Source organism: Schistocerca serialis, chromosome 11, assembly GCF_023864345.2.
Source record: "Schistocerca serialis cubense isolate TAMUIC-IGC-003099 chromosome 11, iqSchSeri2.2, whole genome shotgun sequence".
In the NCBI taxonomy this organism is placed as follows: domain Eukaryota; kingdom Metazoa; phylum Arthropoda; class Insecta; order Orthoptera; family Acrididae; genus Schistocerca; species Schistocerca serialis.
The window spans coordinates 85,198,716-85,218,775 of record NC_064648.1 but is presented as its reverse complement, the minus strand read 5'-3'; the positions used below and the strand labels follow the sequence as shown (position 1 = coordinate 85,218,775).

At 41.7% G+C, this 20,060-nt stretch overlaps 1 protein-coding gene across 1 annotated transcript in view; it reads left to right on the top strand.

The window, feature by feature from the left end:
* LOC126427074 (ankyrin repeat domain-containing protein 6-like) overlaps positions 1 to 19,358 on the top strand; it is a 56,109-nt gene extending 36,751 nt beyond the window's left edge. Inside the window, exons 3-4 of the mRNA XM_050089249.1 lie at positions 1,095 to 1,244; positions 18,835 to 19,358. Coding sequence (XP_049945206.1) covers positions 1,095 to 1,244; positions 18,835 to 19,315 — 631 coding nt within the window. The 3' untranslated portion in view covers positions 19,316 to 19,358. The remainder of the gene's footprint in view (positions 1 to 1,094; positions 1,245 to 18,834) is intronic.
* The last annotated feature ends 702 nt before the right edge of the window (positions 19,359 to 20,060 follow it).

The following is a 20,060-nucleotide window of genomic DNA, read 5'->3' as shown; positions in this document are numbered from 1 at the left end:
AGCATGGATGACGTCCATCCCTTTTGAGAATCCACACTATTCATTTTGTAGTGACATAGCCGGAACATGTAGGTGGAGTAAATTTTATTTTGGGTGAATTTAGAGGAGGAAAGAGGAATTCATTCAACTACACATATATCTGAACCAAACAAAAAAGAAAAAAAAATGCTGGGAAAGATCTAGAACCTATGTCTCTGAAGCTTGTGTTCAAGAAGAAAATAGTTTTTCAAATAACAAAAATGACATTTGTAATCAATAAGAGTCATGTGATAGGGAAATTTTCAGTTCCTCATAATGCTACTGGGGTGGAAAATATCAAATGGTCCTGTTTCTGTTAATTAAAAAAGTGTAAGATAGAGATGCTATCTCGTGTATCTCTTAATTTTGAATTGGGGTCCTACCCATTGGTGATTGACTTTATAATATTAAAAAAAGAAAAAAAAAGCAGAGAAATTTCTGCAGTTTTCTCTGACGTATTTATCACATATATATATGCTCCACAGAAAAAATCCCACTTACACATATGTATCGTTTTGTGTGTTGTCTGCCTCATTTTTAAGACCTCAATCTTCTGTCTCCAGTGCATGTAACATTATCACATGCGTATCATATTGTGAGCAACACATACCTTGCTTAAGAACTTCGGTCAAAAGAAATGATCCAACGTTTAAAATTTTCTTCTAGTCTACATTTTCAACTTTAAAAAATGAAATAGCGTCATTTTCAGACAGCGCTTATACACACTAAGATTTACAAATGTTTTGTAACATTTATTGTTTTTCTTTCAATAATACAGACAAATTCTGCGATTTTGTATCATCGGTAGGTCACCTTACCCTACCATCTATTGTGCTTGAATTTGAATAAACTGTTGTTGGCATGCTAATACACTGCTGTGTGGAATTTAGAGGAAACAGTGTAGAACCTGGTTAATTTACTGGTGAGTCATTCATGTTAACTGGCAGGCTAACTGTTGTGGTCAGGGTGCGTCCTATTATTACTGTAGACAAACCCTCAGCGGTACTGTATGTAGTAAGCAGCCTCTTGGGTCCCAAGTGTTAATTCCCACCACATCATGATGTCCCTCTTTGCAGCACACCATCCACCACAGAGGGCGGGTCCACCACCCCTAGCACTCACTGTCAGCCCCACAGCGGTCAAGGCCGGACTCCTGCCGCAGCTGCGCCGCCCACGGCTGCCCGACACACTCCACCACCTGATGACGTCGACGTCTCTCATTTGCGGTGAGTTTCGACACTAGACGCGCGGAATTTCCACGTGCCTAATACCACCTATTGGGACATTATCATAAAAAATCGAGTTTCATTTCTGAATACCACCTGTTTGGACACGAATCATAAAAAATCGATTTTCATTTCTCAATGTTTTTGATAATTCAATGGCTAATTTCTCAGGACACATTATTTCTTTTCTATAATACTTGATTATTATATGGAGAAATTCGAAGCTTGAGTGGGTGTGAAATATACTTAGTACAGGATCATCGAAACGAACTTACTCTATATGGGAAATATACCCTTTCCCAAATATTCTTTATATAGTGATTTTTATGCACTCTTTTCTTTCAGTGATGATTATGTATCTTACAAATTAGTTCTGGAGGAAACAGATGTGAAAGTATTGTTGTTGTGTATTGTCATTCAGAAAAATCTAGGTGTTGTTGGAATGAATAAGTGTGAATATCACGGTATGGAGGTTCTATGAAAGAAATAAAGGAAGAGTAAGCAGAAATAGGGGTAGAACGGACAAAAAAAAAAGGGATATTCTTCACAAGAGTTTGATATCATTTGTTTCGAGTGTGTGATTAACTATAATCGTAATTTACTTTAAATTATTTCTTTGGTCACATGAATATGTGTTGACTATTGGAAATTTGGCCACACCGGGATTTGAATCTGGATATTTGCTTATCGCATCAGTCGTCTGTACCATTAGTCTGCCCAAGCATACCTCCAGTTATGGCTCAGTCTTCCACTTCACTGATGTTTCCACCTTTGATTCCCAAACGCTAGAAGCGGAATTTATCCCACAAGTTATCAGGGAATAGCAACGCTGGGAGAATTGAGTCTGTGGAGGATCGTGGCTTATGTTACTACGAAGGATGTGTATGAGAACCTCTAGTGATAATGTTTGGAAATCATGGGTGTCATCAGCCACAGTGAAAGTTTGTGTGAGATCTGCTGGTATGCTAGGGTGGCCTAATGGTTAAGCCACCTGCATGTGATAGGCAAGAAATCCAGTCTGTTCTGTTATGAGCACAGTTGAGTGGAAACATGTGGACCACTGCGCCTTGTTATATGCATACAACCTCATGCATCTGACGGAATTTCAGCTCCTGTGCGTGCTGTTTCTCATTCATCACTGTGCACTTTTTGCATAACTCCATCCTGAAACTCACTTTTGATTTTGGAAATCAGGGATGGATGTTAGTTAACTCGCCAGGATAGCTGAAACTGCTAACGCACTGCTTCCTGGATTCGGGTAGGCGCGCAGGCTCCAGATCGAGTCCGCCTGGCAGATTAACGACGAGGGTTGGTATGCCAGCCATCCTGGATGTGGTTTTTAGGCGGTTTCCCAATCCCGCTAGGTGAAAACCAGGCTGGTCCCCACGTTTCTCATCGGTTGCACGATTCGCAGACATTTGAAAGACGTTCGCCTTATTCCATTGCTCACACTAGACGCAGACAGCTGGGATACACTAATTCCATCCTGTGGGGGTTAGGGGTGGCGGCAGGAATGGCAACTGGCCACCCTCTGCAACTAACACTGCCGAATCAAATAGTAAAACGGCCGACCCCGCGTGACACGGGACAAAGACCCCCAGGAAGATAGACAGTGGTGGATGTTAGTGAATGTTGAAAACTGGATTAATAAAAAAATCTCTACGTGACAGCGAATTGATGGGTTTACAGCATCATTACCACTGCAGTTTATTTTAAAGTCACTGATTAATCAAAGCAGAATGCTCCAAGTTATTCTATAATATGGAGGTGTCTTCACTATTCAATCGGAAACATGGCAGGAAAACGAATATTTTGACAACAGAGTGAGAACATCATGATTTGACTTACAAAACTATATTCCTCCTATATAGTGATTCAAGAACTTGGTGATTTTATTAATTAGGATGGTCAGCAATCTATTTGCATGACGTACAGTTCCACTGTGCATTTGAAAGCCTGATGCAGAACAAGCAGTCACAGAAGACAGAGGGCACTTTTGCACTGTAACAGGAATACAAGCCCAGAAGAACTTTGTCATATTTTGCGAATAAAATTTTGATGAGTCATTTGACACAAGAGATATATGCTAACAAACACTGAGAAGAAGGTATGGGGAACAGATTAGAGGCAGAACATATTGAGGATCACTATATAAAAGAAACAGAAACCTCGTAATATAAGATAACATAGCAACATGCATGCACAAACACATGATCAATAACGTTTACAGTATGTACGTAGTATCATCACGATAAGACTAAGTTATGTATCACATACTGATATCAAATTAATAAAAACTCCGTAGAGAAGAGAATGCAAGACAAATCAGGCAACAAAATGGAAAGACAGAAGAGATATGACTTGGGAATGGAAGAACTGTGGAGGACAAAAAATAAGTAAATAGTAAATAAAACATTCAAGATGCAATAGCAACAGGTTGTCTAAACCGAGAAAAGCAATCGGAGGAGGAAGCAAGAGTTGGAGAACAAAATAAAGTGAACTAGGACAACACTTGCAAAGTGAAACAATGAATTGGTTGAGAAAGTTAATAAGAAACTGAGGCTGCACAGAAGAGCGTATAGAGAAAGGTGTATGTAGACATGTTTTTAACAAGATATGGTACGGCGAAAACTGGAGACTTCGCTCTTGATGGCCAGTGAATGGTTATGAAGACGAACAAAGGACGTTATGTAATATATCATGGGCCGTGGAAGACCATAAAATACTTAAAATATTAACTGTGTGCAGGCATAAGTAAAGGCTGTTCAGAAAGACTGTTCAGCAGAATTTCTTACAAGCCATACAAATCAATAAAGTAAACTAAACCCTCTGTTGCGGCACTACGTAATATTGATGATGTGGATGGCACTGCAGATTTATTTCAATACAGGATAAACTGTAAGATATCAACAGTTTTAAAAGATTTGAGAGTCATAGTGGCATGGCTGCAAATTAAGTTATTAAAGGTTTCACTGTCCTTCAATTACCTTCTGTAGGTGCTCAAGATGGTAGCAATTGAACAGGTGACCAGCTTCACCGTTCTTACATGTTGCTTCCCTTTCGCTGATGGATGTCCCTATTTCTCTCTGCTTTATATATATATATATATATATATATATATATATATATATATATATGAAGGGACAAAGCATGGTCACTGCCCACCGTGACACTGAATGCCACCTGGTGACATTTGGGGCATGTGGAGCAGTAAATAAAGTATATAAGCGGAGTAAAGACGAATGGGGAATTATTCTAGCAGTGATGAAGACCACAAATGGGGAACCCCACTGAAATCAACGACTTAGATAAAGGGCAGATGGTTATGGGCAGTAGTATTGGAACTAGAATCTCAAAAACAATGAAGCTGGTTTCCTGTTTGCATGTTTCTACCGTCAGCATCTGTGGAAAGTTATTGAACGACAGTGAAACGACTAGTCTGCGAGAAGATGTTGGATGTCCATGCCTCAGTGCAGAATTTGGAGGTTGGAGGTTTGTCTGCTGTGAGAAGCAGGGTAGGGGATGATCTGGGACAGGCACAAGTCCTATGGAGCAAACTGGCTAGTGGAAATTGCTGACCACGGGGCTCTTTGCAGCAGACACCAACGCCTTCACATGTCGGCCCAGTGGAAGCATCAATCACTACTGTAACAGGCGCTGGATCATAGGGGCTGGACTGTAGGTCAGTGTAGATGTGCTACCTGGTTGGATGAACCAAATTTCTTGCCGATAATCGTGTTCACACATGCCGCCATCTAAGCAAACGTCTGGTCGAAACAGTTACTTAGTTCGTTCGTATTAGTTAGTGAGTTACTTACATGTTCCATAGATCATTTTGCACGATAGATCGTAATGATATGTGACGAGTCTCTTTACATTCACATTGCAAGTTAATTTGTTTGTATGGCTACATTCTGAGCATTTCTAAGCTTTTCTCTTCCTCTTTCTTCAAAAAGAAAAAAAAGATGCTGTGAGTCAGTAAGTGTTACCTGCCACCTTTTCCACATTACGGTAATAAAAATTCGTCTATGGAATAGAAGGAGATGTCAAGGAGAAACTTTTACATTTTGTTTTCAGATTTTTGTTTACTGTCTATCAGACATTTTATATCACCGGGTAAAGATCCAAAATTTTTGTTGTAGCATTGCACATCTTTTTTCGTGCTAAAGACAACCTTCGTCTGAGGTAAGTAATGTGACTTTTCCTTCTGATATTGTAATTATGTACATCATTGATCCTAGATGTCTAAAAAATGATCGTGGGTGAGCACCACATATTATTCTTATTTCACGTTTTGTGCAATGAAGACATCCTTTCTTAAAGATGAGTTACCCAAAACATTACTCAATATGACATTATTGAATGAAAATATGCAAAGTACACCAATTTACTGATTTTTTTCCCCCATAGATTTGCAGTGATTCTAAGTACAAATGTGGCTGAACTAACTCGTTTTAGAAGTTCGAAAATGTGCTTTTCCAATTTCAATTCTTGTCAATGTGGAAACCTAAGAATACTGAAGTTTCCACCATATCTATTATTTCCCCACAATGTTTTACACTTATCATTGGTATAGTGCCCCTAGATGCAAAGAACTGAATATGTTGTCTTTTTAAAATTGCTGGTGAGCCCATTAGCAGAAAACCAGTATATGATACTTTTAAGAACTTCGTTACCATTTCATTTATTTCTGTCTGATTGCCTGGATTGATCACAATAGCAGTGCCATCTGCGAAAAGAACCAATTCTATTTGTTGTATATTACATGGAAGATCGTTTACATATTTAAGAAACAATAGCCTTCGAGAATCCCATAGTGGTTTCTCCCCAGTCAGAATTACGTCCCCAGATTATATTAGTTGAAGTACTATCTAAAACTTTCTGCATTCTTTTGATATGGTATGACATTGTTCACTCTTTGGCTACATCACCAATTCCATAAAACTTCAAAATATCTACGAAAATACTGTTATTTACCAAGTCAAATGCCTTACAAAGATCGCACAAATACCAACGGACACTATTTTATTATTTAATCCTTGTAAAATATGGTGAGCGAATGTGTAAATGGCATTCTCAGTAGGGCATTTCTTCTCAAATGCAAATTGCGATTCACTGAGGAGAATATCGTTCTAAAGTAAGATGCTGCTCTAGAATACATCACCCTCCGAAACAATTTTAGAAAATGATGTCAGCAGTAAAACAGATCGCTTGTTATTGACATCTCTCTTATCACCTTTGTTAAAGGGGGGTTTAACACCGGTATATTTCAGTCCCTCTGGAAAAATTCGTTAAGTTTGTGACGCGTTACATATTTCAGAGAATACAGGGCTTGTTAAATAGGAACAGATCATTAGTACGCTATTGGTAACACCATCATAACCAGAAGAGCTTTTGTTTTTGAGTGAATGTACAATTTTTTAAATCTTAGAAGGAGAAGTTTGTGATAAATTCCTATGACTGAATTTCATGTGAGCTACTTTTTCAAGGTACAGCACGGTTTTTTTTCTTGAACTGATTATCCCTATAATTTGCACTATATTGAAGAAATGATTGTTATAGACTTTGCTACCCATGACTCATCAATCCATCTACTTCAATAGTGATGTCATTGTGCTCTATGATTGGTTGTCCTCTCTCTCGTTTCACTACATTCCATACAGACTCATGTCTGATGTCAGAAGGACAGATCTCTGACATTATGAGCATGTTACTTATGTTTTAATAACCTTTGTTAGTAATTTTGAGTAGTTTTTGTTGTGTGCAACTACTGTAGGATCCCTGTATGCGCCATGTCACGGCTGAAGATCGGCAGAGGGAATGCTGTGCCATAAGAGACGTAAACAGAAGTTTCTATGGGATCTGTGGGAGTAGTCTTCCTCACCATAACAGCTGTGACCTACTTGAACATTATTGCAGCACTTGTACCACGTCACACTCTACATCATCTGTGATAAACAATGGCACCTTCAGCATGTTAACTGGCCATAATTGTGTTGCAGCATTATGAGGATTACGACAGTGAACTCACATTGATGCCTTGGCCACCAAACTCGCCCAATGTGAACTCAATGCAACACATCTGGGGTACTGTCAGGTGCCAACACTGTATCCAGAGAAGCCACGAGCCCTTGATTTATGGGAACTGTGTGATCTGCTCATAGACATATACCTCCAGGGAGCTACAAACTACTTGAATCAGTTACATTCCAAATTTGGACGAACACGCCATTAAGCAGGTGATCGTAACTTTTTGGCTAGTGGTGTGTGTGTATGTGTGTGTGTGTGTGTGTGTGTGTGTTTGTGTGTGTGTGTGTATGCTCATCCACATGTGCAACTATACAGAATGTTATAACGGACTCAGTAATGTGGCCAGCAGCCTCTTAGATAACTGTACTTCACAAGCGCTGTTTGAGACATGCTTTTGTACGAGGGTCATTCAATAAGTACAGCCCCACAGTTTTTTCCTCAGAACATATTTATTGTTAAGAGTCAGAATTTTGTGACAATATGCACAACATGTATTGTCCATGTCCTATTTTTCAATGTAGTCTTCATCAGGTTCTATGGCCATACGCCAATGTTGTGGAAGAGAATGTATTCCTTGCTGGTAAAAGCTCTTGTCCTGTAGGTGTAGCCCTGTTTTCACTGCATAACTGACACTCCCGTCATCTTCAAAGTGTGTTCCCCTTATAGAATCTATAAGCGTCCCAAAGAGATGGAAGTCCGAGGGTGCCAGATCTGGACTGTAGGGTGGATGAGGCAGTGATGTCCAACCCAATTTGGCGATGTGTTCCTAGGTTCTCAGACTTGTGTGGGCGCGTACATTACCGTGTTGGAGCAAGACTTCTCCTGGATTCTTGTCCAATGGAACCAATGGAACACATCTGAAATGCTTCTTGAGTTTATTCAGAGTCTTCACGTATGCCTCTGATTTGGTGGTTGACTCTCTTGACATAACATCCACGAGAATGACGCAATCACAATCCCAGAAAACTGCCACCACTACTTTTCCGGCAGTGGGCGTAGAGTTTCTTCTGTTGTGGTGCATGAGAATGATGCCACTCCATGGACTGCCTTTGGGTTTCTGGTGCAAAATGGTGCACCCAGTTTTCGTCCAATGTAACGATCTATAACAGAAAGGCATCTCTCTCGGTCTAAAAACGCTCCAACAATTCAGTTGAAATCGCCTTTATTTGAATATTGTCGTCTGCTGTGAGCATTCATGAAACCCATTGTGAACACATCTTTGAATATCTGAGAGTCTCTTTTGTTGTAGACGCACTTCCAATGCTGACCGACAACAGTAGAGCCAATTGTTGAGTTGTGATGCGCCGGTCGGCACGAATAAGGGCATCCACACGATTCAGCATGTCTGCAACAGTGGCTGTGATATGAAGTCCCATGCATGGCTGATCATGGAGCTCTGTTTCTACATTTTCTGAGGCTGTAACTTTCTTTACCCATCGTCCAACTGTACTCCTATCAACTGCAGCATCGCCGTACACTGCACACAAATGTTTATGGATGCTTCTTTTTCTGCACACAACAGTTCAATAACATCACAGTGCTTGTAACGTGAGTCGCATGTAAACGCCATTTTGACGCTGTACTACGGCTCTGCCATCTGCCAGAACAGTTCGAAACTTCATCGGCGCACGGAACAAACGTGACACGTCGGCTACGTAGGTTAAAGGTTAAATGATTTTTTTTTTAAGTGCGGGGCATTACTCATTAAACGACGCTCGCACAAATGTACACAACTTCTGTGACACCTGACCCACATTTCTAAAACTGGATACAACGGTCCCTATATTACGCAAACCTGAACATCAGATGAGTCCTAACACAGTGCACAAACGAGTGTACAATGATGCAAATGAAAACGACAAATGATTACGATTATTACATATGGCTCCATGGCCAGTATCAAAAGGTAGATAACACACAATGTGATTTTTTGAGGACGAAGCGCCTGCCGGTGTGGCCGAGCGGTTCCTGGCGCTTCAGTCTGGAACCGCATGACCGCTGCGGTCACAGGTTCGAATCCTGCCTCGGGCATGGATGTGTGTGATGTCCTTAGGTTAGTCAGGTTTAAGTGGTTCTAAGTTCTAGGGGACTGATGACCTCAGATGCTAAGTCCCATAGTCCTCAGAGCCATTTGAACCATTTGAGGACGAGGCAAACACCATAATAATCAATACAACATGACTAATTTTTACAACCAAGGCAAATACACACGGAAATAAACACAGCGAGAAACCAAACTTCAGTATTACACGTTACACAGTAAAGGAGAAGGGCAAAGAAGCCACCAGAAGAAGAGGTAGATGAAATGCAACAGAATGCCGGATGTGGGAAGCAAGTGCAAAATTTTTTACACATTTAAATACCCTGCACGTGAATCCAGAGAGAGATAGAGCAGAACTACTGCAGTAGGTAATGACTTTCACCAGATGAGAAATATGAGAGGTGATCAACTCATCTTCAGGATTAAAGCATCAAACCTTGATGGAATACCTTTTCCAATATCTGAACGCTGCTAAAAAATTTTGAATCCTCATACGCACATATAACGAAGTTATCAGCCAAACCAATATTTCACGGAGACTTTACTGCAGGGTAAGGGGTATTCCTCTCAAAGAAATAAGACTGTGGCTTGACAACATTACTCAATATGAAGTACGCTCATTATATAACACATTGACACTACTTCTTTTAAACATTGTAGGTGATTGCCAAGGCACTACAACCGTGTTAGATTTGCTGAAGATACACAAATACGTTTTAAAAGTCGTTACCGTTCGGGTTTTGACAATGTGTATGATCGAGTGAAATGTAAAAAGGTGATGAACATGAGGTACAACATTGTAATAGATGAGCCCTCCTGAATCGATGTTAATGCACAGTTTATGACACGATTAGCAGTACATAGCCATATTGAATAGGGATGCAACTGTCTGCAACGTTAGATGCAACAAAAAATGGAACCAGTCTCGAAACATTACCAGGACTTCAGGTTTCCAATATGAAGATGGTAAATCAGGGATGTGTAAACGAACGGAATCAGTTTTCTGACCAAAAAGAAGGACGATTTATAGAAAATCGAGAAAATTTTAACAACATATGTCCAAGTAGTGGAGTGAAAGTGAAGTATAAAAAGATTCCAAACTCTCATAAATGGGCAAAGATAGAAACGTAAATAGGCTGAACATGAACTAGTTTAATTTGACCAGGATAGATGGTTTCTGTTGATGCAGAGTGTAAACATAGAAGAATGTTTGCACTGATAAAGGACCTTAGATGGGAATTTTCGATAATCTCCAAATGTAAACTTCATGGACACAAATGCCATCAGTAAAATAATGTAGCAACATTCCTTCCACTGCCCACCACATTTGCTAACAAACACAGGCAGTGCTATGTTTGTCAGTGTGGCGTGGCACACGTCTTCAGAACTGCCTTTGTACCGCTACGCCACAGCTAAGAAAAGTACCGCTGCGAACCACAGTTACTGGAGCTCAAGCAGTGCCCCTGAACATCGCGGAGGATAAGAAAATATTGCAGAACAACCACAGTCCTATTTACATGATGTCTCTTAATTGCAATGGAGTCCTCTAGCGAAAACATCTGGATCAACATAGGTGAAATATATCATAAACGAGATTATGTTCGACTGCATTATGTTGACGACAGATATTAATAAATACTAATATAAAAAAATGACATGCTGATCACACAAATCAAGTCATCTGGTAGAATGAATTTAATAACATGTTCACAGTCATGGAGAAATTGTATAGGAAGCTAATAAGTCCACATCTACACTGCCTGTATTGGCCTTTCGTAGAAGGAAGATTTGAGTGGAACATCCTCTTAACAGTGTGGTTGTTAGAACACAAGCTCGGATTATGAAGGGAGGGAGAAGGAAATCAGTCATGACCCTTTCAAAGGAACCATCCCAGTAATTGTTGGGACTAATCTAGGAAAATTCATAGAAAACCCCTAAATCTCGAGGACCAGGGAGGGATTTGATGCATCTTTCTCCTATATGTGAATCCAATGTGCGAACCACTGAACCACCTTTGCACGGTACATTAAGTACAAGGAATGCTGTATGGATTTATATACAAGGGGAAAATTTTTTTATCACCAGAGCAACTTACATCCACATCAAATAGAGGCACACTCTTCAACTGAATTCGTGTGGTCGCCATTATGCTGCTTGTAATTATCTGTCACAGCGTAAAATAAAAAAAAGTTTAAGGTAAGTGCTCACTCTAATGAGCGAAACGTAATTATAGTGCTGGTCTGTCATCAGTTTCCATTTGTCTTCTCTGGTTCACTATGCTGCAAGTTCAGTATATCTGAACGCTTAGCACTGATTGCCATTTCAGTTTATTGCAAATAATTTAATTGTTCTTTACTCGGTCATTTCTTTTAACTGTATTTAATTCATTACACTTGCAGTATTCTTTATATGAGGTACATCTTCTCAAATAGTGCTCATCATAAATGAAAAATATTTTGAAACGAGCTTCTTGTTACTGCTAACTGTCATTAAGTGGAACATTTTCGTAATATTTAACACCAGTAGAGAGCGAAAAAGTAAAATATTATAAATCATAAAGGAATCTACAGGGTCATTCTACAGGGTCATAAAGTTAAATAAACTTAAGGTATAATAATTTTGGGGTGTCCTTGGTACTTTTGTGACTAAATCAAATGTTTCATCCGTTTTGTGTTAGTACTTTTTGAGAATTGGTATGTGCACTAATTCAGATTTGGCAAAGCAACATTTTCATCTACATCAACATCTACATCTACATCTACATTTATACTCCGCAAGCCACCCAACGGTGTGTGGAGGAGGGCACTTTACGTGCCACTGTCATTACCTCCCTTTCCTATTCCAGTCGCGTATGGTTCACGGGAAGAACGGCTGTCTGAAAGCCTCCGTGTGCGCTCTAATCTCTCTAATTTTACATTCGTGATCTCCTCGGGAGGTATAAGTAGGGGGAAGCAATATATTCGATACCTCATCCAGAAACGCACCCTCTCGAAACATGGCGAGCAAGCTACACCGCGATGCAGAGCGCCTCTCTTGCAGAGTCTGCCTCTTGAGTTTGTTAAACATCTCCGTAACGCTATCACGGTTACCAAATAACCCTGTGACGAAACGCGCCGCTCTTCTCTGGATCTTCTCTATCTCCTCCGTCAACCCGATCTGGTACGGATCCCACACTGATGAGCAATACTCAAGTATAGGTCGAACGAGTGTTTTGTAAGCCCATCCTTTGTTGATGGACTACATTTTCTAAGGACTCTCCCAATGAATCTCAACCTGGTACCCACCTTACCAACAATTAATTTTATATGATCATTCCACTTGAAATCGTTCCGCACGCGTACTCCCAGATATTTTACAGAAGTAACTGCTACCAGTGTTTGTTCCGCTATCATATAATCATGCAATAAAGGATCCTTCTTTCTATGTATTCACAATACATTACATTTGTCTATGTTAAGGGTCAGTTGCCACTCCCTGCACCAAGTGCCTATCCGCTGCAGATCTTCCTGCATTTCGCTACAATTTTCTAATGCTGAAACTTCTCTATATACTACAGCATCATCCGCGAAAAGCCGCGTGGAACTTCCGACACTATCTACTAGGTCATTTATATATATTGTAAAAATCAATGGTCCCATAACACTCCCCTGTGGCACGCCAGAGGTTACTTTAACGTCTGTAGACGTCTCTCCATTGATAACAACATGCTGTGTTCTGTTTGCTAAAAACTCTTCAATCCAACCACACAGCTGGTCTGATATTCCGTAGGCTCTTACTTTGTTTATCAGGCGACAGTGCGGAACTGTATCGAACGCCTTCCGGAAGTCAAGAAAAATAGCATCTACCTGGGAGCCTGTATCTAATATTTTCTGGGTCTCATGAACAAATAAAGCGAGTTGGGTCTCACACGATCGCTGTTTCCGGAATCCATGTTGATTCCTACATAGTAGATTCTGGGTTTCCAATAACGACATGATACTCGAGCAAAAAACATGTTCTAAAATTCTACAACAGATCGACGTCAGAGATATAGGTCTATAGTGTTGCGCATCTGCTCGACGACCCTTCTTGAAGACTGGGACTACCTGTGCTCTTTTCCAATCATTTGGAACCTTCCATTCCACTAGAGACTTGCGGTACACAGCTGTTAGAAGGGGGGCAAGTTCTTTTGCGTACTCTGTGTAGAATCGAATTGGTATCCCTTCAGGTCCAGTGGACTTTCCTCTGTTGAGTGATTCCAGTTGCTTTTCTATTCCTTGGACACTTATTTCGCTGTCAGCCATTTTTTCGTTTGTGCGAGGATTTAGAGAAGGAACTGCAGTGCGGTCTTCCTCTGTGAAACAGCTTTGGAAAAAGGTGTTTAGTATTTCAGATTTACGCGTGTCATCCTCTGTTTCAATGCCTTCATCATCCCGGAGTGTCTGGATATGCTGTTTCGAGCCACTTACTGATTTAACGTAAGACCTGAACTTTCTAGGATATTCTGTCAAGTCGGTACATATAATTTTACTTTCGAATTCACTGAACGCTTCACGAATAGCCCTCCTTACACTAACTTTGACATCATTTAGCTTCCGTTTGTCTGAGAGGTTTTGGCTGCGTTTAAACTTGGAGTGAAGCTCTCTTTGCTTTCGCAGTAGTTTCCTAACTTTGTTGTTGTATCACGGTGGGTTTTTCGCGACCCTCACAGTTTTACTCTGCACACACCTGCCTAAAACGCATTTTACGATTGCCTTGAACTTTTTTCATAAACACTCAACATTGTCAGTGTTCGAACAGAAATTTTCGTTTTGATCTGTTAGGTATTCTGAAATCTGCCTTCTATTACTCTTGCTAAACAGATGAACCTTCCTCCCTTTTTTTATATTCCTATTAACTTCATTTTCAGGGATGTTGCAACGGCCTTATGATCACTGATTCCCTGTTCTGCACATACAGTGTCGAAAAGTTCGGGTCTGTTTGTTATCAGTAGGTCCAAGATGTTATCTCCACGAGTCGGTTCTCTGTTTAATTGCTCGAGGTAATTTTCGGATAGTGCACTCAGTATAATGTCACTCGATGCTCTGTCCCTACCACCCGTCCTAAACATCTGAGTGTCCCAGTCTATATCTGGTAAATTGAAATCCCCACTTAAGACTATAACATGCTGAGAAAATTTATGTGAAATGTATTCCAAATTTTCTCTCAGTTGTTCTGCCACTAATGCTGCTGAGTCGGGAGGTCGGTAAAAGGAGCCAATTATTAACCTAGCTCGGTTGTTGAGCGTAACCTTCACCCATAATAATTCACAGGAATTATCCACTTCTACTTCACTACAGGAAAAACTACTACTAACAGCGACGAACACTCCACCACCAGTTGCATGCAATCTATCCTTTCTAAACACCTTCTGTACCTTTGTAAAAAATACGGCAAAATTTATCTCTGGCTTCAGCCAGCTTTCTGCACCTTCAGCTTCGGTGCTTTCTACCAGCGCTTGAAGTTCCGGTACTTTACCAACGCAGCTTCGACAGTTTACAATTACAATACCGGTTACTGCTTGGTCCCAGCGTGTCCTGACTTTGCCCCACACCCGTTGAGGCTGTTGCCCTTTCTGTACTTGCCGAAGGCCATCTAACCTAAAAAATCGCCCACCCCATGCCATACAACCCCTGCTAGCCGTGTAGCCGCTTGTTGCATGTAGTGGACTCCTGACCTATCCAGCGGAACCCAAAACCCCACCACCCTACGGCGCAAGTCGAGGAATCTGCAGCCCACACGCTCCCAGAACCGTCTCAGCCTCTGATTCAGACCCTCCACTCGGGTCTGCACCAAAGGTCCGCAGTCAGTCCTGTCGACGATGCTGCAGATGGTGAGCTCTGCTTTCATCCCGCTAGCGAGACTGGCAGTCTTCACCAAATCAGATAACCGCCGGAAGCCAGAGAGGATTTCCTCCGATCCATAGCGACACACATCATTGGTGCCGACATGAGCGACCACCTGCAGATGGGTGCACCCTATAGACTTCATGGCATCCGGAAGGACCCTTTCCACATCTGGAATGACTCCCCCGGGTATGCACACGGAGTGCACATTGGTTTTCTTCCCCTCTCTTGCTGCCATATCCTTAAGGGGCCCCATTACGCGCCTGACGTTGGAGCTCCAACCTACCAGTAAGCCCACCCTCTGCGACCGCCCGGATCTTGCAGACTGAGGGGCAACCTCTGGAACAGGACAGGCAGCCATGTCAGGCCAAAGATCAGTGTCAGCCTGAGACAGAGTCTGAAACCGGTTCGTCAGACAAACTGGAGAGGCCTTCTGTTCAGCCCTCCGGAATGTCTTTCACCCCCTGCCACACCTTGAGACGACCTCCCACTCTACCACAGGTGAGGGATCAGCCTCAATGCGGGCAGTATCCCGGGCAACCACAGTCATAGTCCGATCAGGGGATGCGTGGGACGAGCTGGCCGTCCCCAACAAACCCCCTTCCGGACCCCCACAGTGATGCCCATTGGCAACAGCCTCAAGCTGTGTGACTGAAGCTAACAGTGCCTGAAGCTGGGAGTGAAGGGATGCAGACTCAGCCTGCATCCAAACACAGCAGTTGCAGTCCCTATCCATGCTAAAAACTGTTGTGCAAAGAACGTCTGAACTAATCTACAGAGAGCGCAAACAAATCGACAAAAAATTTAAACGGTTATTAAAATACAAGATTGCCTAGTAAATGCAGTAATGCTGCTACTTGCGCACTGCTGACACACTGCTCAACGGCGGAAGGAGACTACGCGATTTTACACTGTCCAGGTACTAAAACGCGATGCTACAACTCTCAAATACTATAATACGCCCGAAATTTATAAATTAAACAATGCAAGTACCAAAAACACGCAAAGAAATTAAGAATTAAACTATGTAACAAATGAGTGAGCTAGGAGTATACGACTTGTTGCTGCAGCTGCTTATCCAACGGAGGCAGGGAGCATTTAATATATAAAAGATGATTGTTGGTAACATTGCAGTATTTTGGACTGAGTTATACTTGTAAATGAAGTCCATATGTGTGAGGTGTTTTAGAGATGCATAGAAGATCCAGAAGAATGTGAACTTTAAAGCTTTTGGAAAACCACTTTATATGACTTCAGACAATCTCCATATTCCTACACATGAATATTCATCGCCCAGTCCATAAGTTGTTAACGTAACTTGCTAACATCATTGGAGAAATATGACTCAACAAATTGCTTGTTACACCGTGACCTTTCATAGCTCCTCGAGATGCTGAGGGAAGCTGGCCTCGGTTGACACCTTGAGCACATCCCCATAGGTTGGCATCTCTGCCAGTCCCAGAAACCACACACAAAATAATCTCCTCCCACTGTGGGAACATATGTGACTGCTTTAACAACAGTTTAGAGCATATAGTTCGCCTTATCTTCACAACCAATTACCGAGGCAACAAAGACCCCTTACAAATGTCCAAGTATACAGAAAAGTAACTCAGCTACTCAGAACGTCTGTTGGACGGGAGCAGCGGTTTCTTGTATTGGAAGCGATGAGACATCCAGCTGATAATTAAACAGCTGGTCGAAGGAACTGCAGAATAATAATGATAGATGCAGTAGGCTAAAAGTCTTACAGTGTCACTGATTCATACCATTAGCCAGCCGATTACCAGTACAACACTGGTGGTAGACACACATACGGACATCTGTGTGAGAGCCACCTTGGTTGCTCCATACCAGAGTGGCCAACTCCACAGTTGAGTGTTTGATCCACACCTGCACGATTAACACATGCGAATTGACCTCTGCCAGTGTTATGTGTGTTTTAAAACGAAGTCCTACCACTGTTAGTATTTCCTGCCAGACTATGGATCCCTATAAACCAATGCACACTCCAAGCTGGGAAAAGGTGCTCCAGTTCCACCAGAACCTGGGCTAGAAAACCCCATGGGGATCGAAACCACTTCCAGGCAGTTGGTCACTGTGCACTCACTGACAATTGTAAACTGTCTGCCTGACTATTCGATATGAAACATCAAAAAACATTTCATACATCTGTCAGAAAACAAAGACATATTTTGAACATACGAACTGCATGAGTCAGTCCTTTTGTTTGCTTGTAAAGCCTCTATTTCAGTTGGAACAGCGAAATCAGAATCTGCATGTGCGCATAATATTTGTAGACAGAGTGTGTGTGTGTGTGTGTGTGTGTGTGTGTTTGTGTGTGTGTGTGTGTGTGTGTGTGTGTGTGTGTGTGTGATTAGTGTATATGGGGTTCATGATTTGTAACATCTTTGTTGGCATGATATTAAAAGAATTTTACTATTGATGTCTTTGGTGTACAAATAATTTGCTGCACTTCACTCTTTACCACATGTAACACACAAGTTATGGTATTAGAACGTAGTTACTACCTGTTGGGTTCATTGGATTGAGGTTATCAAATGCCATGACAAAGTGCCATTTCTCAGTACTTAACATCAATAGCGTAAGGAACACAATATGTTCAAGTAGCTTACAGAAATATGAGTAACGGTGATGTACATAAGTTGATGAGGTATTAATTTCCTCTTAAGGCCTATAGATTTTGTTGCTGCATTCGGAGACATGGGAGCCATAAGAATAAAAAATGGTTCAAATGGCTCTGAGCACTGTGGGACTTAACTTCTGAGGTGATCAGTGCCCCAGAACGTAGAGCTACTTAAACCTAACTAACCTAAGGACATCACACACATCCATGCCCGAGGCAGGATTCGAACCTGCGACCGAAGCGGTTGCGCGGTTCCGGACTGTAGCGCCTAGAACCGCTCGGCCACTTCGGCCGCCCATAAGAATAATCTCGTTAAACAGTGAGTGAGTGTGCAGCAATTCAGTAGCGTGGGCTTGGTGTTTGGATGAGATTATGTGCAGATGTTGATGGATATCTTTCAGTGAAGACATGTTTATATGTTTGTGTGAAGGGGGTGGGCACAGGGAGAGCTGATTTGGTGTCTTAGTTGTATCTAAAATATGTTGACCAACTCATTTCGTGTACTGCAAAAATTTTCTCTTCTTGGTGTCCGCATGACACAAAATATACGAGTAAGTGGTCTGGTATTTATTTGCTTCCATCTAAGGAAATTGCCTGAGATGTGATTAATTTCGTGTGTTTGCTTTTTAAGTGTCCGAAGGGACTGCTACACACAGAGAGCTAGTGTTGGCTGTACTAACTCTCTGTGTTAGTGGAGCTTATGAAGAATGACAATAGAATTATGAGGTTGAAGGGGCTTAGTGTTTGACGAAATTTGACAACTGAATTATGTATCAGATGGAATTCAGGAGTTTTGGTCGGAAAGTGGATGAAGACTTTGATGAGGTGGTAGTGCTGAGCGTCTGTACCTGATAATCTGTTTTTTTCTGTATCACAGAAAAGAGATTTCTTATTTGACACAGGACAGATGTTTATTCATAACTGCTGACAGTTTTGTTTCTGTGATAGTTCTCATGATTTTGTGACAGTGTTTATTGTAGAGTTCAAGAAACTCAGTGTTTTGTGCAGGAGCGTTTCTGAAGGAGAGGGCGACAGGAGGCTGATCCAGGCGGCTCAGCAGGGGGCTCTGGAGCAGCTGCGCCTGTTGCTGGAGGCAGGGGCGGACGTCAGGATGAGGGACGCGTCCGGGCAGACTGCCCTACATTGGGCAACAGACAGGGGACACCTGCAGGTGGCGAGGTGTTTGTTGGAGGGCGGGGCCGAGGTTGACGCCAGAGACGGCGGGCAGAGCACTCCCCTGCACGTGGCTGCACTGTATGGCCACACGGCTTTGGTGCAGCTACTGCTGGAGTGGAAAGCCGACCCCAACGCCAGGAACGAGTTGGAGAGGACGCCTCTGCACTTTGCGGCAGTCTTTGGCCACGAGGAGTCGGCAGCTGCACTGCTCGAGGCAGGGGCCGACAGAGAGGTCAGGGACGGAGGTGGGAAGACCCCTCTTCAACTCGCCAGGCAGTACAACCAGCAGAAACTCGCTCAGATGCTAACATAACAGTACCATATGTCAGTAAGGAAATAAAATTCGCTAAATTATATTTCGTTATTTCAAAATTAAATGGTAACAAAATTCTGTGTGCCCAACACAGTGGAGAACATATAATTGTTCTAGTGACATTCCAACAAGCACTAAAATGAGAGATATCAAAAAACTAACATAAGCAACACTTCTTTAGAGGAAACAGTTTGAAAAACATTTCTTGAGAAACCTGTACAAAACTCAACAACTGAGCACAAGCAACTCATAGCAATGCAGCCAACCGTTTTCTAAGCCACAAATCATAAAATATCTTCCGTTCTTAAAGATGTCACCTGGCTGCATCCAGATAAGTTATATGAACCAATTCTTTATATTATTTTATTACTGAGAAGTACTTGACAGGAGCGTATATGGTGAAATGTTCATCTAGTGGTAACTGCACCACACACAGATTACTACCAAATAAGGTGTTTGGTTACAATGCGTTTCCAGTTCTGAATTCGGACTGAATTTCCTTCTCTGTCACCAGTACAGGTGACTGAATACTTTATGAATTTAATTACAGTCTGACATTGGTAGCAATATTCACACCACATAATCAGCCCATCTACAATTCTATCATCAGATTCCGTTTAATTAAAGAGAATCGAAGAACCGCCTCAAATCATTCATTTCCCACACATTTGTAATGTGCTGTTACAAAACGTAGTTACATGTCAGATAACATCGACCTCCACTCCCAAATCCCAGTTGTTGTTGT